This window comes from Monodelphis domestica, chromosome 2 (assembly GCF_027887165.1).
Source record: "Monodelphis domestica isolate mMonDom1 chromosome 2, mMonDom1.pri, whole genome shotgun sequence".
NCBI lineage: Eukaryota > Metazoa > Chordata > Mammalia > Didelphimorphia > Didelphidae > Monodelphis > Monodelphis domestica.
The window spans coordinates 495,661,673-495,683,644 of record NC_077228.1 but is presented as its reverse complement, the minus strand read 5'-3'; the positions used below and the strand labels follow the sequence as shown (position 1 = coordinate 495,683,644).

Below are 21,972 nucleotides of genomic sequence, written 5' to 3'. Positions count from 1 at the left end.
GGCTATCTGAACTAGGCTTCTAATTCTCTGTTCTTTCATCAATCAGTCTGGAGAAAAAGATATCACAAAAATTCATCTTCTAAAATTAAATAAAGGAAGTGGAATACAAAAGGTGGGGGTGGGGGAAGGAAGGAGACCGAGTTTCTTTGTTCCGTGTCAACCCAAAGACAGCGTACTACAGTAGTTCTGAAAACTTTCTCGTTCTTCAGAATGAACTATTTCTTTGAATGCAGTCCCTTCGAAGATCATCTCGTCCTCTCTTTCTCTATTTCCCCCTCTTATTCACAGATCTTCTCGGGGTCTTCTCGATGCTTTCCTGGGTTCCAGGTCTCATACAAGACAGTAAGTTCTCAGTGGAGCTCTTAAAATTCATCTTTTCTGCTGTAGCCCCAACCCATTTCCTTCCATTCAACTAAGAACAATGCTTGTCCCCATCTCCCCTACTGTCCTCCACCCCCAGTCCTTAGAATTTTTTCAGGCGTCCCCCCTCCCCCACCCCGCCTTTCCACAGCCCACCAGGAGGGAATTCTCTCTACCCTTTGCTACAGATAGCAACTGCAGCCCCAAGAGGGTTTAGGAATAGGAGTCGAAGAAGGGGGAGGTTCGAGGCGGAGCTTGGTAGTCCTGGCTCCTAGCCCAGTTCCAAGTTCAACTCAGTTCCTTTTGTCCCTACCTGGCGTAAATGATTTAACCACACCCTAGGGAGGAGTAGAGAAATAGGAGGGATATGGAACTACAACTCCCAGGATGCAACGTATAGCATTGTTCCCCCCCAAAAGAATCCAGCCGTAGCCACGCCTCCCCATCTTACCATTGGCCTTGGGGGTGGGGACAAGAAGGGAGGGCGATGGGGCTGGGCTGGGGACTGGGGATGTCCCCAACTCGGCCTCCGTAGGGGAAGTCGCGCGGACCTGCTGCTGGGGCGTCAGCGTCCCCCCCCCCCGCCCCCCGCCCCTTTCCCCCTTTACGGGGCCTGGGGGTGACATTGCGTTGTGCCCCTACAGGGGCAGAAATCTACCCCCCCCCCCGACACACACTGGCTAGCCGCCCCCCCAGCCCCTTCCCTAGGAGGTCCTTGTCCTCCCTTTTCTCCCCTCCCCTCCGTCCCCCAGCCCAGCCATGGGGGCCGCGGTGTTTTTCGGATGTACTTTTGTGGCCTTCGGCCCGGCCTTCTCCCTCTTTCTGGTCACGGTGGCCGGGGACCCGCTCCGGGTCATCATCCTGGTGGCTGGGTGAGTGGACGTGGGGAAGGGAGGAAGGGCTGGGGCGGGGGGCGGTGGGGGGGGGGACGGGAGCTGGAGAGGGAGGGGGCCTAGGACGTTTCGATGGGGAGGAAGATGGGGCGCTTGGGGTAAGAGTCTGGGGGCCGTGGGCGGTTTCCTCTTTTCCCCGCCGTCTACTTCTGATTTCTCGTATGGGAGAGATTTCCACCTCTCTGTGTCTTGACTTTGGTCAGTGGAAGCTGAAGGCCTGAGACCTTTCGTGGGCTCACCGCCCCCGAGGTTGAGACGGAAAAAGGGGTGCTGACCCCAGAGGAGCCACGCCTCAAGGGAGGGTCCAGGAATCCAACCCTTCCTGTTTCTGTTTCTCCTTCCCTCCCCCTAAAATGGGCACACCCCCACACACTCCTATCTCCTGTCTGGCCCTGCCCGGACCTTTATTGCTCACCTTATCTCCGGGCTCGTCCCCAGGAGGGCTTTGACTGGAAGGAAGAGGCAGCCATCCGTATTTCATCCAGTTCATTCCCCTGATTCCTGGGTGCCTCCTATTCCAGGAGAATCCTCTTAAAAAAGCTAACTTCCACTTCCCTTGTAGTGCCCTGAAATGCTCTCCCTTTGTCAAGCCTTCTGACTCTCCATACCTTCTCCCCTTTCTTCTGATTCCCCCCCTCACCCGGCCTTCCCCCAGGGCATTTTTTTGGCTGGTCTCCCTACTTTTGGCCTCTGTGGTTTGGTTCATCTTGGTCCATGTCACTGACCAGTCGGACACCCGACTCCAATATGGCCTCCTCATCTTTGGTGCTGCCCTTTCTGTCCTGCTGCAGGAGGCTTTCAGATTTGCCTACTACAAGCTACTTAAGTAAGGGAGTAGGGCACTGGGTGGGTGGGTCAAGGCATTGGAGGGGGCAGAGAAGGGGCCGGAAGGGCATGGGGGGGCTGGGGCAGGTGTTGGGGTGGTGTTGGAGGGAGGGGGCTCTGGGAGGGTTCTGAGAGAAAGGAGCCCCCCACCCTCCCTAATATCCTTCCCAGGAAGGCAGATGAGGGGTTAGCATCGCTAAGTGAGGACGGAAGATCTCCCATCTCCATCCGACAGATGGCCTATGGTGAGCCAGGGAGGGGTGACCAGCAGCAGCAGGGGGGGCTCCTCATCCCTTCCCTTTCCCTACCAGACGCCCCCACATAGAGTCCGGGGCAGTGGGATTGAGAGGATGAACGACTGGGTGGGAGGAGTGAGTGGGAAGTCAGGTGAATGGTCCTAGTCCGGCCTAAGGCCTAACCTTCGCAACTGCCCCTCTCCCCAGTTTCTGGTCTATCTTTCGGCATCATCAGCGGCGTCTTTTCTGTTATCAACATCTTAGCAGATGCGCTTGGTCCAGGTGTGGTTGGTATTCATGGAGATTCCCCCTATTACTTCTTGACCTCAGGTAAGACGCGTTCCCTAAATCTCCATCCCAGCCCGTAGTCTCTCTCTCAGTCCTTACTGGCTCAGGCAGGTCTAGTCCAACCTGGAGGTGGGGGGAAGCAGACTGAATTATCCCTGGGAAATTCTCCATAGACGGCTTCCCCCATGGGTACAGGGAGGAGCTCAGCCGGGACGAGGGCTGAAGGGGCTTCAGGTCACCCTCTTCTCTCTCTCCAGCGTTTCTGACAGCAGCCATCATTTTGCTTCATACCTTTTGGGGTATCGTGTTTTTTGATGCCTGTGAGAGGAGACGATACTGGGCCTTGGGCTTGGTGGTTGGTAGTCACCTGCTGACCTCAGGACTGGTGAGTCAGGGATGGGACTCTGGTATAAAGGAATCTGGGGCTTTCGGGCCTCGGTAAGAGGAAAAGCATTATTCTGCGTGGTGGAAGGCATGCTATCCACATTTGAGTTTTGTGGGGGAAATATAATATACATATTATAAATCTGAGGATTTAAGTGAAAGGCTGAAGCCGTTTTAGTTCCAGGCCCAGAGAGGAGCTGGGGTTGGAGCAGAAAGGACATTTCTCCCTCTTTCATCACAATTCCCTCTCCCTAGACATTCCTGAATCCCCGGTACGAAGCTAGCCTGTTGCCTATCTATGCAGTTACTCTCTCCATGGGGATCTGGGCATTCATCACAGCTGGAGGCTCCCTCCGAAGTATCCAGCGCAGCCTCTCGTGTAAGGACTGACCACTTGGATTCATCGCCTGCTTGACTACCACCTGCCTGCCCACTCTCTGAGACTGAGCCCTGCCCCACTCCCACCTTAGTGTCCCCGCTACTCTTCTTTGTGTGATTCCCTTCCATCTCTTTCCCCTTTCCTGTCCTCAGGGGCTTCACTTTGTCCACTTTGACATTTGCTCTCTAGGCCACAGCGGGAGCTGCCAGGGGACAGCCAGTCAAATGGTTGGAGGGTTTGAAACTCCATTTGTCCCCACCCTTTGGGGACCCCTGTTGCCCTGGGTCCTTCCAGTTCCCCATCCTGTCCAAGACTCACGTCCCTTCCCCTCTGCAGGCCGACGGCGGGAGGACAGTCGGGTGATGGTGTATTCTGCCCTGCGCATCCCACCCGAGGACTGAGGGGACTCGGGGAAAACCCTGAGGGCCAGGGGCACCCTCTTTGTCTCCTGTCTTTCTCTCCATCTCCAACTATGGACAGCTGCTAAGGGAGGCGGCTTAGCTTAGTCATTACCCAGGAGATAAAATTGGGGTTCCTGAGGGTAGAGAGGTTACTGGGGTTTGCAGGGATCTGAGAAGTTCCCTGATGTATCCCTTCTGCCCTCCCACCCCCAACCCCAATTGGATATCTCTCTTTTTCTCAGGTCTGAGGGAAATCATTTTTGGTTTGACAAAGACTCCTAACTGCCTTTTGGGGAGAGGGAAGTTTGGAGATACATCCTCCAAAACTTTTTAGCCTCTTTTCCCAGGTCTTCTATTCCCCTTGTCCGCCATCTTTTCCCCATTCTCCCATTGGCCAGGGACCCTAGGGGATAGAATGAGGAGTGTGTTAGGGGGACAGTCATCTCTGCTTCTCATTTCTCTTTCTATTCCCAGCAACTGGGATGACTGGAACTTAATAATTTTTATTCTGTCCTGAGAGAGCTGAGGTGATCTAGACTATTATAGGGCCACGGTGCCACTGAGGATTATGGCCTGGAAGTTCAGCAGGAATTTTTTTCCTAGTTTTTAATGGGGAAGGGGGGAGGGGGAGGGAGAAAAGAGGGAATGACTTTTCTATAAAATGTATTATTTTCTGCTGAGGATGGAGTATCCCATCCTTTTAATCAAAGTAAGTGTGATTTTTGACTAATAAAAGGATTTTGTAACAATGTATGGGAACTTGACTTCTGGGAATTACACAGGGTTTCTGACCTCTGTGGGGATTCCTCTAACCAGGAGTACTTAACCTTTTTTATACCATGGACCCCTTTGGCAGTCTGGTGAAGCCTATAGATCCCTTCTTAGAATAATGTCTTTAAATGCATAAAATAAAATATATAGGATTACAAGGAAAATCATTATATAAAAATGCAGTTATCAATATATATATACACATATATATATATATATATATATATATTTTTAAAGTTCACAGACCCTTGGTTAATAATCCTTACTCTAAACATTTCCCTGATCTCCCTCCCTCTCTCTCTCGTCCTTCCAATATTCTTGAATATCTGGTATGGCCCAGGTTTAATAGGGATCCTCTGTCACTTCATGGTTGCAAAAAAAAAAATAAGGTAGTTGGTTTAGGGAAATCTATGTGCATCTCAGCAAACATCAAGTATTTATTATAGGTCAAGCATGTTTCTTTTATCCCCACCTATCCCAGTAACCACTAAGGCAAGAGTTATGGTACAGTCAAAATTGTTTATTTCCAGAACATTCAGATCGTGGTCTATTGAACCTCTGTTGCAGCAACCCTCTTTCCAAGGGACTGTCTCTACTGTCCAGGGAAGAGACTGGAAGCTGAGAGGGAATGCTTGAGTTCAACTAGTTCCCTCTTCTCAGGGAAAAACAGATCCTTGTCACTTTTTCCATCTTCCCATTGGTGGTTAGAGCTTTCCAAGCTATTTTCCTTAGAGTCCAAGCCCACTCCTCAAGGAGGTATCAGTAAGAAGGAGGGACGATCAACTGTTACTGCTACAGCTATTGTCTGACAAGCCCTACCCAGAATCCTCCAGGCTTGCTGAAAAGTAAAGGTGAAGGGATGTCCGGGAGGGTCTCTACTCATCAGTGGTAGCCCGTCGGGATGAAGTAAAGACAACACTCTTCTGTTGCCCCAGTCTATTCCTTCTGTGAAAGAAGCACATAAATAACATGTGAAGGAGGAAACGGGATGGGTCAGAGGGGTTGGTTTCTATTTTCTGGCAACAATTTAGCGATAGGATAGGAGGCTCTTCCTGAGAGAAAAAAGGATTGCTGTATGGAGCCATTAAGGAGATTTGAGGGTAGAATCTCACCTAATTTTCCTGGCAATGAAGTAACCAGCAAGCAAGAGGCAGAGACAGCCAAACAAGATTCCCAGGCCTAGACCCACCATTTCACCTGAGAGAGCCAAAGAACCATTGGTCAGGCCAATGAGGCCATTCCTCACATACCCCCTCAAAAGAGCTATCCATGCTAAGTTGGGTAAGGGTTACCTTACCTGTGGAATAAAAGGCTCCTTCTGCAAAGGTAGAATACACAGGTCAGGTCCTCTTTTTGCCAGTCCAATTCCAACTTTTAAGAGTGGCAACTCAAGCACTTTGAGTCCCAGCCCATCTTGGAGCCCTTCACCTCTCCCCAACCACCTTTCATTCTCCTACCATTCAGGCCCCTTCCCTTGTCCTTACCCTCTGCACCCTTACCTGGGATGAAAGAGGCAACAACCAGTCGGTGGTTGAGGGGCTGAGGGGCTCTGTAGTTCTGGACCAGTGATTGGGGGGGTCTGGTCTCCTCTGTGGAGAACAAAGTCTCCTGTAGCTTCTCCAACTGAGGGAAAAAGAGTAGGGACTGAGGGTGACTGAGTAGGTGGGAAAGGAAGAGACAGGGACTGAGGAGTAGGAACAGGATCTAGAGTTAGGTGCCAGTCCTTCACCCCTTCCAATCTACCTCTTTACTCACCTGCCCCATAGAAATCTGGGCCTTTCTATGGAAGACAGTCCAGAGGACGCTCTGGTAGCAGGGAGGGGTAGTAAGGGAGCCATTGTACCTGTAGAACTCCCCCATCTCTGGAGGAAGCAGTCCCCCCACATCAAAGGGTGGCACCAGGGTGGTCTGACCTAAGAAAGGCAGAGCATAAGGAGGGAATTGTTGAGTCTTTTCAGTCACGTTCAGCTCTTTGTGACCCCATTTAGGGTTTTCTAGGTAAAGATGCCAGAGTGGTCTGCCATTTCTTTCTCCAGCTCATTTGACAGATGGGGAAACTGAATGAGCAGGGTTAAGTGATTTGCCCAGGGTCACACAGCTAGTAAGTGTCTAAGGCCAGATTTGAACTGAGGAAGAGTCTTGGATTCCAGGTCTGCCACTCCATGCACTGTGCCACCTTGATGCCCCAAGGGAGGGAGGGTACCAGCCAAAATTCATCCCTCCCTCTTGCTGTTCTGCTCTAACCAAACATGAGTTTGCTTTCCAAGTGATGAGAAAACTCAGTCCCACTTAGTCTTCCCTGATCCCAAGCTGTTCTTACCATTAGGAATTGGAATCAAGGGTGGGCATTATCCTTGGGGGAGGAGCTAAAGGATACATTTTGGCTTAAAACAGGAAAGAATTTATAATTAAAGATGACTAAAACTAGAATGAGTTGCCTCATGTTGATGAGTTCCCCATCACTGGAGGTATTCAGAGCTAGAAGCCCACTTGTGGCGATACTATGCATCAGAAAGGAGTTACTTTGCTAATTTTAAAGACCTTTTCCAAATCTGAAAATTTTAAATTCTATAAGTTGAAATCTTCCCGAGATCTAACCTTGCTTCATCCTACAACAATTTATTTGGGGCTTACCTTTATGCCTGATTTTTTCCAAATGACTCAAGAGGTGTTCATAAGCTGGACTCTGGTTCTCACCTACCTAGGAGAAGGAGATGACAGTTTGAGGATATTGGGTCTGGGGTCAGAGGCATTCCAGGAATAATTCAAAGATGTTTTAAAAAACTTCTTTGGATAGAATGGTGGTCACTTTATGTCCACTACCCTCTCCTTCCATATTATGGAAAGAAGAGATCTGATAGAGGCAATGAGTTGTGAAAGATTAAGATAAAGGGGAGAAAAGTAAGGGAGGCAGAAGGGAAGGGTTTTAGGGGACTACTGACCTCAATGAGGATGCCCAGGACAGCTAGTCCCTGTGGCTTTTGTGCAGCTTCATTCAGTTCGTTGAAGGAATCGGCATCGTAGTGGACAATGTGAAGCTGTGGTGTGGGGAAAAGGGATTGATGTTCCTTTGTCTTTGGCCCAATGTTTCTATCTTTTGAACTCCCTCTACACCTAGTTCCTTGGCCTCACCCCTCCAAAGTTTTCCCAACTCTATCTCCCAGCACCTCCAGTCCTTGGTCTCCACCACCCCACCAGTACTCCCCCAACCCTGTCCCTTCAGCAACCCAAGTCCGTGTTTCTTGCTTCCCAATACCTCTGCAGCAGTGGCTTCGCTGTTGACCTGGTGCTCTGACCCTCCTGGCTGCCCTTTTCGGCCCCAGTGCAGGTGGAGCTGGACTGCTACATAATTTCGGGGGAGTCCCCCCAGGTATAGAGTGGGGGGCAGGGACAGTTGCACTGTGAGAATAAGGGGAACATCTAGTACTGGGGTAGATAATTGTCATTCTTGAGTACTCACAAAGTTTCTTGGAACTCCTGGCAAATCTGTCCCCTCCCCATTATGGCACCCAGGTCTGGTTAGCTAATTTCCATTCCAGCACATTTACCCTTTTCCCAATTCTGGAGAGAATTTGACACTTATGATAGACAAACCATTCTGTGGTCTTTGGAGACTGACTGACCCTATTACCCACCCACGCCTTTTTCTTAAAACCTTTACTTTAGAGAGCTGCAAAGTGGTTCAGTGGATAGATAACCAGGCCTGGAGATGGGAGGTCCTGGGTACAGATCCAGCTTCAGACACTTCCTAGCTGTGTCACCCTGGGCAAGTCACTTAACCCTCATTACCTAGCCCTTGCTACTCTTCTGCCTTGGAACTGATAAGGGAATTTTGTTTTGTTTTTTGAAAAACCTTTAAATCCTTTGTATTGGTTTTAAGGCAGAAGAGCACTAAGGGCTAGGCAATGGGGATTAAGTGACTTGCCCAGGGCACACAGCTAGGGCATGTCTGAGGTAAGATCTGAACCCAGGACCTCCCATTTCCAGGCCTGGCTCACTCTCCACTGAGCCATTTAGCTGCCCCTGATTGACTCTATCTTGACTAAAACTTCAGGGTCCTGATCCCCATCCTCATTTCCTCAAATGTAAGCATGAAATTTCCAGAGAACTCAAGAATACTGGATACTTTAGTGAATCCTGCTTTCCATGTAACCTCCATGACTAGATCTAAAGCCTAGGTACCCTGGCTTCTCAGTTACCTGTATGTCCATTGTTATGCAGAGAGAGAGGCTCTGTGCCAGGCTGGTCATAGCCATGGGGCTGCACAGCAGGCAGCTCTGAATCAAATGTCACCCTTTCAGTTTGTATGTCGATGGGAGATTGGGCATTGCTCCCACATTCAGGATAAGTGGCTGGCCAATGGTCCTGACCATGTGGACCTAATAAAGAATTACCAAGGACATTTATCTTCTCTCTGTGCCCACCTGCCACTTCCTATTCCTAGACCCCACACCTTATCCAGGAAATCAAGTATTGAGGAACATGCTTCTCCCCAAATCCCTACCCCAATACGCGGTCTGTATTATATAGGGAAGAGGAAGCAAAATTACTCTTCCCTAGCCTATATGCCCCAATTCTTCCCTTTCAAATCAGTGTTGGGTCCAGTTTTGGACAACAGAAATGGTGGCTGCTCTTCTTGATTTAATAATAACCCAGGACTAGGAGAACTATAATGGGGATCAAGAAAAGAAACATTAAGATACAGGTGATGGAGCAAGGAAAGGAAGAGATTATAAACCCAGAAAGATGGGGAAAACCAAGCCTTTGATGTTTCCCCACCAAATGGAGATGGCATCCCAGTGTCTCATTTTCCTAGCCATTTTTCTCTTCCACTCACTGGAGCCCTTGACATTTGCTCTGGATTTCTGCAGAGTCAATGACCAGAAAGGTTCAAAGAGTAGTTGGAATTGGGTTCCGCCTACCCTAGAGTCCATTAAATGACTGGCTACCAAGCCTTCCCTCCTCTTCTCTCCATTGTTCCTCATGTACTATCTCAATTCAGGTTAAGGAATGGGGTTGGTTTGGGCAGTAGAATGGGGTTAGAAGTCTGGGTGTCTCCACCAATCTCTTCTCCTTGTCCCCAATCTACTGGATGCCACAGTATCCTCTATTTCATTTCTCTAAAAGAATCTGTTTTGAGCTTTTTGCTGAGCCAAGGATGGGAGTTTGGTTAGCTATCTCTAAGATCCTGTTGTTTTTTCAGAGTTAGAGGGGGATGAGTTAGTGTCTTATGGAGATATTCACTCTCTAGAAGCCCCCCTGCTCCTTCTTTTAAAAAACCCTTATCTTATGTCTTAGAATCCATTCCAAATGTCACTTCCAGAGCAGAAGAGCAGTCAGAGCTAGCCAATGGGGATGTGACTTGCCCAGGAAAGAAGTATCTGAGGCTATATTTGAACCCGAGACCTCCCAGCTCTATCCTCTGAGCCACCCAGCTGACCCTAGAAGCCCCCTTCTTATTTAGTCCTCAGTGACCCCAGAACTCTGTTCCTTTGAGACAAAATCACCATGACACCATGAGAGAGAATAGGCTGGGAAGAGATGAAAGGTGGTGGGGACAGCAGAGGAGAGAGGAAAAGGAGCTGGGAGGAGGAGGAGGAGGATTTGGACACCCCTGAAAGCTGGACCCTCCCCAGAAACAAAGCAGAGAAATGGGAAGGAAATGGGATTTTACTCTTACCTTCATACGTCCAATGAGAACCTGCAAGAATAGGAACTGGAGCTATGACAAAGCCCCTGATCAGTGCCCCACGCTTTTCTAATCTCTCTGCTCTCCCTTTATTTTACACCTGTCTTCACTTCTCTTCTCCCATTCCACTTCAACCTTTCCCAAGGAAGCCATGAAACCAGAGACCTCGGCAGGGAAAGGTCGGGATAAAGGAGAGGGACCTATTTAAAGACCCTGTAGGTTGGACGTGTTGGGGGGGATGGGGCGGAAACAGAGGGGAAAGCTGAACCTTCGAAAGGATCTGGGTGCAAATATGCAATAAGCCCACCCCTCTTTTTTCCCAGCTTAGGGAAAGGGGATAGGATCTTGGGGGGAGGGGAACGAAAGCACCCCAAGTCACTGGGGTAGAAAGGCTGAGGTTGAAGAGATTCTTTGGCTAGGGGACAGGCTATGAATAAAATGCTAATGAGATGCAAATCAACATCTGTGAATTTCAGCTCAGCACCTCTTTTGGTCTCTGGCTCCAGAGGAAACTCCCCAGTCTCCAGGCCATAGTCCCAGTTCCCCCACTTTTCAGATGCCCAGATGGGAAATCGAAAGAGGGAATTGGTACGGGGTCTAGGGTGAGGGTGGGTGGGCAGGGGGAGCCAGAGCAGGCAAGAACGGGATGAAAGTGGCATTGTGTGTGGAGATGGGAGCTGCCAGCTAAGTCACATGAAGGGAGCACACTCAGCCTGTCTGCAGCAGAGAAAGACACAGGGGGCCCTCCTTGCCTGACCCCTCAGTTTTCACCTTGGGCTAGATAGGGGAGGCTCTTCTCTGTCTCTGATCCTAGAGTCTTCTTTTTCCAGCCTGATATAAATTTGAAATAGATAACTCAGATCCCTATTTTCTCTCCTGTGTCCCTAGATTCCACAAATGTCCAACAATCTTTTATTCATCCTACCTTTTGCCCCAACCCTTACACTAGAGATTTAGGGATAGCTAAAGAGTAACCAAAAAGACTGGCCAATGTCTTCCTGTAGCAGGGAAGCACTGATGGCTTTGACTCCCTGATAATGTTGATTAATCTGGTTTAGTTTCCTATTCCTACTCCACCCTTCAGTCTCTGAGCCCTTCTCTCCCTAATCACCCTAGATTCCCCGCAAAGATTCCTTTTTTCTCCTCCCTTTGTCACAGTAACCTTTTCTTTTTCTTATAGGACTGAGGATTTGGGACTCTCTGTTCCCCAACACCTTCACTAATGATTTGCTAGCTTTTTCCTCCTCCAACTCAACCCTTCCTGCCCTTGGGAAGACAATTCTGGAGACTGTCCACCCCTTCTGAAGAATTATATTTCCATATGTCCTAGTGAGTCCCTTTTCAGAGGAAATCCATTTTTGGATTCTCTCCCCCGTTGAATCAAGAAAGGGCATTACCATGCTTCTGGATAGGAGAACTCTAGGACATGGATTCCCACCCAGAATTGGGCAGGGGGTGCTTTTTCTGGCTACAGTAAGAGCTCGGTTCCTATTAAATCATTTTTTAACACCTTCCTTCCCTCCAACCCCCAACCCCTGAATCTGAGATAACTGTTTGTCTTAACTGAATGACATCTTAAATAAGGAAAGCTTGGGAAGCTAAAACTGCCCTCACTGCAGGTAGAATCTCTCTCTAGCGGTCTTTCCACCCCTGATTGTTGACACCCTATCCCTCCCAAACTACGTGGAATAGGAAGGAGAGCTTGCAGAAGTTCAGGAATAGAGGGAAAAAACCAGGGTAAGGGTCAGGATCTTCCTTCCTTTGTCCCTTTTCTAGAATACTATCAGCTCAGCCCCTTCATTCTTCTTCCCCCTTAGCTACCTGCAAGCATTCGGACACAAAAATGGACACAAATAAACACAAATGTACATACCCCCATCTGCAGCCAGAATCCGGACCAGCTCTAGCAAGAGGTTAAGAAATAGCAGCATGGTCTCCTGGAAGGGTGGTACAAAAGATTAGATAGGGGGGGGGGGCGACTCTGTAGTGCAAGTGGGAGAGGAGAGAGAGAGAGAGAGAGAGAGAGAGAGAGAGAGAGAGAGAGAGAGAGAGAGAGAGAGAGAGAGAGAGAGAGAGAGGAAATTCTATTAGTGCCCTGGACTATCCTTCAAACTATATTTTCCCCTTGGTGTCTCTCTGGGTCTCCAAGGGACTCTATTTGTGTGTGTGTGTGTGTGTGTGTGTGTGTGTGTGTGTGTGTGTGTGTGTGTGTGTGTTTCCCCTGTACAAATCTTTCTGACTCTCTCTGCCCTCTGTCTTTATCTCATTATCCAGTCCAACTCCACTTGCTGGCCAGATACTTCACAATTGCCTCCCGCTTTTAAGGTGGTTCTGGATGGGTGTGTGTATGGGTGAGGAGGGGAGGAGAAGGAGGAAAGGGGGGGGATGCCTGGATGTCAGCAGCCAGTTCCTTAAATAGCCTATTAGGCATGCAGGATGGACCCTGTTTGGTGTATACAGTCAGTTTCACTGGGATCCCTGGCTCTGGCTCAGGATTCCAGCTGCTAGGAGTCTTCCTTCCCTTATTCACATAGCTTACTCCTAAAGCTAGGATCACCTAAGATCCTCTTTCTTAGGTTCAATCAAGCTAACTCCAGACATGTATTTGGACTCTTATCTCCTTCATCTGGTTTTCCTCTAGTCCAAGAAGATGTGATTTTTAAAATAAAACACTTTTTTGGAGGGGTGGATCCGTCTACAGGTTGGTTTGGAATTTGGCCAGAAGAACCTAGAAACCGATAAAAGTGGAGAGAGAATAGCGACTTAGAGATAAATGCTCAAGCTCAGAAGGAAGGAAAGTCAGCTAAAGGGAGCTGACGATTAAGGTGGGTCGAGAATTGGGAACACTGGTGGAAAAATTAAAGTGGAGACCAAGAAAAGGAAACTGAGGCACATGTTTGGACTTGGCTTTGGGCCCTGTCGCTGCTACCCTTTCCCCACTCTGGGGGCCAAGGGCCACGTGCTTGCTTAGCTGGGGGTGGGTTGGGGGGGCGGGTTTGTTTGCAGGATAAAGCCCGTTTGTATGCCCAGTGGGGGAGGGACCTTATGTAGCACCATGAAGAGACAGCGTCTCTGACTGCCAGACCCAGCCACCCCCCTCCTCCCCGGGGAGACCAGATCTAGGGCGGCTTTTGTCAAAGGAGAGGACACTGACTGATGGCAGAGAGGCCTCAACAGAGGGGAGACATGGAGAGATTCAGAAAGAAACAGACCTAGAGCCAGAAACAAGCTCAGCAAATGACTAGACTGTCCAGAGAAATAGAGAGGGAGAAAGGAACAGAGATAGAGACTTGAGGAGATTAAAAACCACCACAAATGCAGAGAAAAGAGGGCCCTAGGTAACTTCTTAAACAGAAAAGGGCAGCATCAAGGGCCAGATTGCTACGGTAGGCAGAGGGACCAGGGGGGTTGGAGGCTGGAAAAAGGAGAGAAAAATACTCATGTGCTAGGAATGTGGGCTGATGTCTAATCCACCACGAGACTACAAATCCTGGGATCAGAAAGCAAGTTCTAAATCCTTTTCATTGAAACCTCTCAAGGAACAGAGGGCTGGAGAAGGAACCAGGACAGGGAAAACCTCTTCCTCCATCAAACATTTTGCTCGAAAAGAAAAATTCACCCATTTCAGTTTCATGTCCTCTCTTTGTCCCTGTTCACGCCATTGAAGTGTACTTCACTGTAATAAATGAGCTCTGGAATGGCTCCAACAAAGAGGAAGCAAACTGACCAGGATAGCAGATATTCTGGATAGTCAGTCAAGAGTGGCTATACATGACTGAGGGATCAGCTGCAAGACTAAGTCATTTTGGAATTTAAAAAAAAAAGAAAACTCTGTGAGAGGCAATTAAATGGTTCAGTTGTCTAGACATGGGAAATTCTGGGTTCCAATCTGGCTTCATAGCTGTATGACCCTGGGCAAGTCTCAACGCCCATTGCCTAGCCCTTACTGCTCTTTTGCCTTGGAACCAATATATAGTATTGATACTAAGACAGAAAGAAAGGGTTTACAAGAATTAAAACTCTTGTTCTTTAACACATTATTTTCCAAAAAAAGTTTTTTTTATTTTGTTCCACCAAGGAGAGACAGCAAGCATGGTGTAGTGAAAACAGATCCCTGGAGACCACGATTTTTGTCTAAGATCTTCTGTTAATTAGCTGTGTGACCTTGGACAAGTCAATTAAACTTTCTGAACCTTAGTTTCCTAATCTGTAAAATGGGATGATAACATTAGCATGTGTTTGTCTTGAGTATTAGTTGAGATCACCTTGCATGAAGACACTTTTAAACATGTAGCCTTATTTTTTAATGACCAAAAATCCATCTTCTCTCCCTCTAGCCTCCTCCTCCCGTTAAAAGAAAAATAAAATTATTATAACAAATATGCATAGCCAGACAAAAACATTTCCTACTTTGGCTACATACATACATACACACACACACACATATATATATATATATATATATATATATATATATATATATATATATATATATATATATATATATATATAGTACTCATCTGTCCCCAGAGTCTGGAGTCTTTTTGACAAACCATGTGCTCACAAGGATACTTTGTGAACTGTAAAATTCTGTATTGTGCTTATCAAGGAAAAGTTTCCTGAGTTTCAGGATGGTTAAAACACTTCAAGATAATAGAGAAAGAAGGCAACTCTTTGCTAAAGAGAAAAGAAAACAGATGGGCAAGAAGACAGACGTCCCAGGGGTCAGAGTCCCTGGAGAGAGGCTATGACTGAAATGAAACTTTTCACTGTAGTCCTCTTAGTTTAAGGAACCCATAGTGCTCCATCTTCTGGCAATTCTATGAATTTCTTCCTCGTTCAGTGCAGGGATTTGGGATTTTGCTTTTGCAAACTGTCGTTTGAAATATCTTTTACAAAAGCACCCCCCCCCCACCCGCTTCTGCATTTGGTCCTTATCATTTCTGGATGTTTCCTTGAAGTTCTGGGCATCCTAGGACGGGCACAGCTCCCAGGGTACTAACTGCAAAGAATGAGAAGGGAAGGACAAACTCCCTCAAATGGCTTTAGGGCAACTGGCACGTTTAACTGTCTGTATTTTTAAAGGCTGTTTAATTTGGAGAACTGACAAGCAAGGAAAGTCTTCTTTCTTTGTGATCCTAAATCAAGAGTCTCCTTCCCATTTCTCCCTTTTTCACTTTTCCATTTTAACCCTTTTCTCCACTTTCTCCTCTGTTCCTTTTTCAATTTCCCATCCACCCTTTCATTGGGAGATGAGCCTAACAACTGACCCAAGGCATTTGCTACCTTCTAGCGCCATCTCCTGCCAATTTAAGGAAATCATAAAACTAATAGTTTATCCAGAAGGATAAAGTCAAGGTGTGATAAGTCAGGAGTTGGATTAAGCTTTTATAGAGTGCAAATATTGGACAGCTGTAGTTAATAATAATCTCCCCTTATTCAATGGATGACTTAACACACAGATGCAGGTCTCTGATTGGGAACCAGAGGGCCAATAAGGAGGAACCTTGCAAAGAATGTAGATAAGGGCTATTTTAATTAGTCCTCCCAGACTTCTTAGACCTGATGACACTTCTAGCAATTTCTTGCTCTATGACTTCAACTTGGGGCTCACTGAAGAGTCTCAACAGGTTAATAAGAAGTCAGTGGGAAGCTATACTTACTATGTATAACCTACCCCAGGTGCCCATTCCTCCCAAATGGACCACTTGTGTTGGCAGGTGGAAACTCTCAAGCATGGCTTACTACTCTGCTCTCTCAGGATTTTAAGGGTAATTCTGAAGGGCTGTGGTTCTAGTTCTGTTCCTGATGCCCCTCATCAGGAACCCAAAATGTGCTTCTCATCAACAATAATTGATACTAAGCATTCCTCCCTAAACCTGGGGATGAACTCTCACAAATAAAAGGTCCATGAGGAAAATGAGTGTGGAGAACATGAATGGCAAAGGGGAACTTCCTGCCCATAGAAGTGTTTTTCTCTCTTCATGGAGTCCTCGTCATGCTCCCTTTAGGTGTGTAACTCTCAGTTATGTTCAGAGGATTGGTGCCATAAATTCTAAAGTTAGAACTTCTCTTTGCCTGGAGGAATCACACCCCTGGAAGTTTATACTGTCCTCAGGTGACTCTCGGCACCCATCTCTAGCCATTGATCACTACTGCTCCAATAATAAGTTTTAATTCTAAGAATTTTCTTATTTTGTTTTAGAAGAAACTTTAGAGGAAAATTAATATGTCTGGGTCCCTAAAAAAAATCAGCTTCCTTTACAATAGATTTATGCCTAAGATGGGTCTATTTGCTCAAAATTTATTTGCAAGAAATCTTCGTATTCCAGATAGTAATAAGTGAAAAATAACAATTGTTTCAATATCTCTGGCATTTCCTTCCTTCCTCCCTTCCAACAGTTAGCAAGGACTCCTCTCAGTGAAGTTCACCTGACTATGATAAATGAGCCAAGTTTTGTTTTCCTCAAAGAGCAATTATAACCTTTTCCTACTTCAATTGGTTAAAAGTCTTTAGGATTTCAGATAGGATTGAAACAGTCCTTGTTTTGACTGGTTAAACACACATTTTTGTTTTGATTGGTTAAACTCCACTTGAATAATTAGGATAATTGGGTTTGTAAATTGCACCTTCCAATTAGCTAGCTTTTTTTTTTTTAAACCCTTACCTTCCATCTTGGAGTCAATACTGTGTATTGGCTCCAAGGCAGAAGAGTGGTAAGGGCTAGGCAATGGGGGTCAAGTGACTTGCCCAGGGTCACACAGCTGGGAAGTGTCTGAGGCCAGATTTGAACCTAGGACCTCCAGTCTCTAGGCCTGGTTCTCAATCCACTGAGCTACCCAGCTGCCCCCCTTAATATCAATTCTAAGATAGAAAGGTGTCAAGATATAGGTAACTGGGCCTAAAAACAATAGTACTAGCAAAACCCGTAGTCATTTGTATTTAATTCTACTATCTAATTAGAACTAGAGGGAGAATCTTGAGTCTTTTTTCCTTTCTTTGGAATGATGAAAGATTGCTATCTTGGAGACAAGATTAGAAAAAACAGGATTTTTCATTTATTCTGCTAACATATGAAGTCTCTACTTTATACAAAGCATTCTGCTAGGGACTGGAGGAGACAGGAAATTTAGATAAAGCAATATCCTTTTGGGAAGTTATAGCCATTTAGTTGGATATGATGGTGTTATCTTAGTTATTCCCATTACTGACTCGACCAGAGGTTGGAACAAAGGAAGCTTGAAGAAGCTGAATGGACTAGGAATAGCCTTCAACAAGCTCCTAGAGCAGGGGTCCCCAAACTGGGGCTCACAGGCCACATGCAACCTCCTGAGGCCATGTATCTGGCCCCCACCACACTTCCGGAAGGGGCACCTCTTTAACTGGTGATCAGTGAGAGGAGCACTGTATGTGGCGGTGCCACAAAGCTCATGTACAGTACTACTTCCGGTGACATAGAATGAGGCGCAATGCAAAGGATTATGTGGCTGCACAATGGAAGACATAGGCATGGTGAGATCTGGGGGGAAGGGATTCTGCACTGTGTATACTGCTGCCTGGTTAGGGTTAGGGGTTAGGGTTAGGTTTTTATAGTCCGGCTCTCCAAGGGTCTGAGGGACAGTGAACTGGCCCCCTGTGTAAAAAGTTTGGGGACCCCTATCCTAGAGTTTTCCCTTTGCATTGAAGAACTGAATTTGTAAGAAGGTATATAATTCAAATACCCCTCAATCACACTAGATAGGAATAGTTGATACAATCTAATCTAAAATACTCTTTCTGTTTTTTTAGACTCTGTTTTTGTATCCACCCTTTCCCCAGTCTGGGCCACCCCACCTTAATCTCTGGCTACAATCTTTGTCTCCAGATCTTAGATAACCAATTCTTTTCCTATACTTCTCTAAAGTATGTATAAAGTCTTGACTTCTGCAATTGAGGAAAAATTCCTAGTAATTATGTTACTATTGGTCTTTCCCTAGACTTGGTCATCCCAGGGCAGTTGCCTCTGAGTAGTGTCCATGATCATTTGTCTCTCTTATCCTGATTAAAGACTTGCTCTAATATAACTTTAATAGCTATGATTATTTTGATTATTTTTTGGGTTGACAGATATAACCTGTAATGGGACTGGCCAATGAGGACCCAATCTCAGATGCATGCTTGGGGAACTCAAGTGGATGTTTGGGGAATCTGTACTCAGTTTCATCAGCCTGGGGCTAGGTATAACTGAGAACCTCAATTACCACTTTGTAACATGCATAGATACTATATGACCATCTTTTCCATTTAAGCAGCTAGGTGGTTCAGTGGATAAAGCTTAAAACCTTGGAGTCCAGTGCCAGCCCAAGGAGTTTGAGTTTTACTTGGCTTTAAGAAGGGAATCATGAGTTTTGAGGAGAGCTACATAAACAGATCTCTGTTTAAGAATGAGATTACTGTAACAGGACTGCAAATGATGGTTTGGAGTATGGAAAGAGTGGAAGCTGAAAGACTCAACAGAAAACTATTATTCTAGGCAGGTGGTAACAAAGGTTTGTTGTGTTTACAGTGGAATAGAAGGGGAAGAAAGAGACCATTGGAATTTATGATGAGAAAATCCTTTGGGGAGAGAAATTTCAGTAATGTGGGGACAAAAGTCAAGTTGCCTGGGGTCAGAGACAAAAAGAGAAACATTTGGAGTAGATTAGATAACCTTTTCAAGAAAGGAAAGGAAAGATAACTATCTCCAATGCTATACCACTTCTATCCCAGAATAAGGATAGACCCTTCTACCTGTACCCTCAATCCCTTTCCCTCCTAACCTCTCTAAAATCTTGCTCCCAGTAGTCATCCCCTTTCTCTCAGAGATCTTTAATCTTTTCCTTACCACCTATTTCTCCTTGTTTGCTATAAACTTTTAGCTCTCCTTAGGGGAAGATGGCACTATTGGAACATGTGAGGTAAGGGAGATAAAAGAATCAGACAATACCAAGGTTTCCTGGGAGATTACGAGAATACTGATGCAACAGGTGAGATAATAAGTTCAGAAAAATCAGCTTTATGGAGTGAGATGATTTTTAGACACATTGAGCTTTCAAAAAGGTTAAAATATCCAGAGTAGATACAAATGGAGATGTGGCTTCTACAAAAGAGGTCAGAGATGGAGATGTGGATTTGGTGCTTATGCACTTAGATGTGATAGCTCAGACTCCTAGGGAGGGAAAAGCTATACTGGTGGGATGGGGAACATTGAACGGGTAGTGGTAATGTGGTTGAATTTCTGTATCAACTCAGGCTGGGAAGAGTTATGGTCTCTTGGCTACCTTATTATGATGACCCTAACTTGGGGATGGAGATCAGTGACTATACTGGAAGTCACATCATCTGAGCTGTGGTCCTGATGTTGCTGATGCTATCTCTGCTTAGTTTCACCTCTTTATATGAAGAGACCAGCTATAAATGGCAAAGATTTGGCATTGCTGACCTGCTGCATTTAGAAGTAAACATGTCAAGATAAATGCTATGTAGAAATCCTATTAAGTCTAAACCAGCTCTCTACTGAGGTTAAGGTGGTATAGAGGAGCAGCTTTTTTTTTTTTTGGAAGGGGGTGGTGGTGCCTTGTGCTTACTTACCCCAAAGGGGAATCTTGCAAATATGGAAAGGATTCTCTTTGAATTATATAACCTGACTCACCAGAAGCCCTTCCACCAGCTGTGGGGGTGGGGAGGGCTCCAGGTCATCAACTTTGGCAGTTGATTCTGAAAATGATTAACCTTTTCTGCAATGCAGGTTTTGGTATTAGGTTTACTATACCTTGCAGATGATTAAAATCCTCATTGTGCTAGGGGGAATTCACAGCAATAGACATATATTGTGGGTAGCTGAGAAACAGCAAAACTTTATTAGCTCCTTTGGTGCCTCTAGAACTAATTTCCAAATCATGGAAACAAAATTATGAGTTTACTCCTAGTAACACTAGAGATTATTAGCTGGCAGGTCATTCATTCACTGTGAGGCTTGAATCACCAATTAATGCTCATTCTTCTATAAAGAGTTTGTAACTTGCTTCTGTGGTATCTTCTCAGTAACTAATCTTTTGTAAAAATAGCTAAAGGACAAGGGGGGGGGGGCTTATCACTTCTAGTTAACTGTGGATAAAAGATATTATGGGTGCCTGAATCATTAGCATAAGAGTGTCAACGTGGGGGGGGGGGGCCCTGGGTAGCTCTGTGGATTGAGAGCCAGGTCTAGACATGGGAGGTCCTAGGTTCAAATCTGGCCTCAGACACTTCCCAGCTGTGACCCTGGGCAAGTCACTTGACTCCCATTGCCTAGCCCTTACCTTCTGCCTTGGAACTGTTAACTAGAAAAAATACAGAACTATTAAATAGTCAAAATCACTCTTTAATTAAGGGCAAAAGGGGTTCAGCGCTAAAAGGCCTGGATAACAGAGCTGCTCCATCTACCCGACTGCACAGAATCGAGGATTGAACTCTGGTCACTGACCCCTGGGAGTGCCACCACTCAAGAGGGACTCTGAGGAACAAAAGAATTTGGGGATATACCACTCTAGATGACCTGGGGGGCTTAGGGTGAGAGGGACAGTTGATTGACTTTACAATGGTAAGAAAGGAAAATGAGGAGTTCCAGATAGGAATAACAGTGAGGAGCTGATGCCCTACAATGGACACAAAAGGGAAAGATTCAGCCCAGGGTTGGGCCACCTTGGTAATGGACCTTAGCCTAGGGGGAGAAAACACTGGGGCAAAAGAGATACCTAACATCAGATGAGATTAACTACTCCCACCCAAACTACCAGGATGTCCATTGTCTGGTGAAGTGGGACCCTCCCTCAGGGGGAAAACTCTCCTGTGACAAGGTCCAAACCTGGGGTTTATACCCTCAAACTAAATAAACTGGGGATCTCTAGATTTCCATGTTGACAGAATCAATTGATTCCAAGATGGAAGGTAAGGGTTATTAAAAAAAAAGAATGTCAACATGGAATCTAGAAACCCCAAATTTGTAGCTTAGTAAAATCTGATGAACCCCAAGTTTTAGGACTAGCTTGTAAGTCAATCCTCTTGAGGTGGAGGTTAAGCCCAAACCGAGTGACTCTCCTTTTCTCCAGAAGCCTCTCCCATTATATTACACCCTCCTTTTGAAGATCGAACTCTGGACCTTCAGCTTTGGCACTACCTACTGTGCTAAAGAGTCACTTGGGTTGGGCTTAACATCCACCTCAAGTGGATTGTCTTTACTTTAGGGTCCATTATTCAGTGGGAAACTGCTAGCCTGAGATTCCCTTCAGGGTGGATTCTCAGGGGAACAAGGAACAAGGACAAGCTTTGGGGTCTCCAATTTACAAGCTAGTCCTAAAACTTGGGGTTCATCAGATCTTACTAAGCTACAAGTTTGGGGTTTCTAGATTCCATGTTGACAAGAGAAAGACTTCCCTACCTTTTCAGGAGTACCCCTAAGTATGAAGTGGAAATTTAAGGGGACCTTGAAAATTTCAAAGTACACCTTCTTTAACCACTATTTAAACATGGGGGGAAGCTATCTTTAAACTGGAATGTATTTATTGAGAGAGAAATCATGGGCCTAAGACAAATGCCCCCCCACCCCAAATTTACAGAGAGAATGAGAAATTGGTTCCAAGGCAAAAGGGGTGGTAAGAATCAGGCAATGGGATTAAGGCACTTGCCCAGGGTCATACAGGTAAGAATTTTGAACCCAGGACCTCACATCTTCAGGCTGAGCTCTCT

The 21,972-nt window shown here is 46.1% G+C and overlaps 2 protein-coding genes across 7 annotated transcripts; one reads left to right on the top strand and one right to left on the bottom strand.

The window, feature by feature from the left end:
- Positions 1-814: 814 nt before the first annotated feature.
- APH1A (aph-1 homolog A, gamma-secretase subunit) lies at positions 815-4,515 on the top strand. 2 transcript variants are annotated; one of them, XM_056819340.1, is made up of 7 exons: positions 815-1,232; positions 1,909-2,079; positions 2,250-2,323; positions 2,522-2,644; positions 2,860-2,987; positions 3,242-3,365; positions 3,702-4,515. In XM_056819340.1, the coding sequence occupies exons 1-7, from the start codon at positions 1,120-1,122 to the stop codon at positions 3,764-3,766; spliced, it is 798 nt and encodes a 265-aa protein (XP_056675318.1). In that variant the 5' UTR covers positions 815-1,119; the 3' UTR covers positions 3,767-4,515. The 2 variants fall into 2 exon arrangements, with proteins under 2 accessions (XP_056675318.1, XP_056675319.1); XM_056819341.1 differs by having other exon boundaries at positions 861-1,232; positions 1,982-2,079.
- Positions 4,516-5,036: 521 nt separating this feature from the next.
- On the bottom strand, positions 5,037-12,670 carry CA14 (carbonic anhydrase 14). Of its 5 annotated transcripts, XM_001370481.4 has the most exons (11): positions 12,100-12,670; positions 10,218-10,238; positions 8,737-8,916; positions 7,794-7,936; positions 7,480-7,575; positions 7,172-7,238; positions 6,293-6,450; positions 6,037-6,160; positions 5,835-5,855; positions 5,650-5,734; positions 5,037-5,482 (listed from the first exon to the last, which is right to left on the bottom strand). In XM_001370481.4, the coding sequence occupies exons 1-11, from the start codon at positions 12,155-12,157 to the stop codon at positions 5,413-5,415; spliced, it is 1,023 nt and encodes a 340-aa protein (XP_001370518.1). In that variant the 5' UTR covers positions 12,158-12,670; the 3' UTR covers positions 5,037-5,412. The 5 variants fall into 5 exon arrangements, with proteins under 5 accessions (XP_001370518.1, XP_056675312.1, XP_056675313.1 ...); XM_056819334.1 differs by lacking the exon at positions 5,835-5,855 and having other exon boundaries at positions 12,100-12,558; XM_056819335.1 differs by lacking the exon at positions 8,737-8,916 and having other exon boundaries at positions 12,100-12,524.
- Between the last annotated feature and the right edge of the window lie 9,302 nt (positions 12,671-21,972).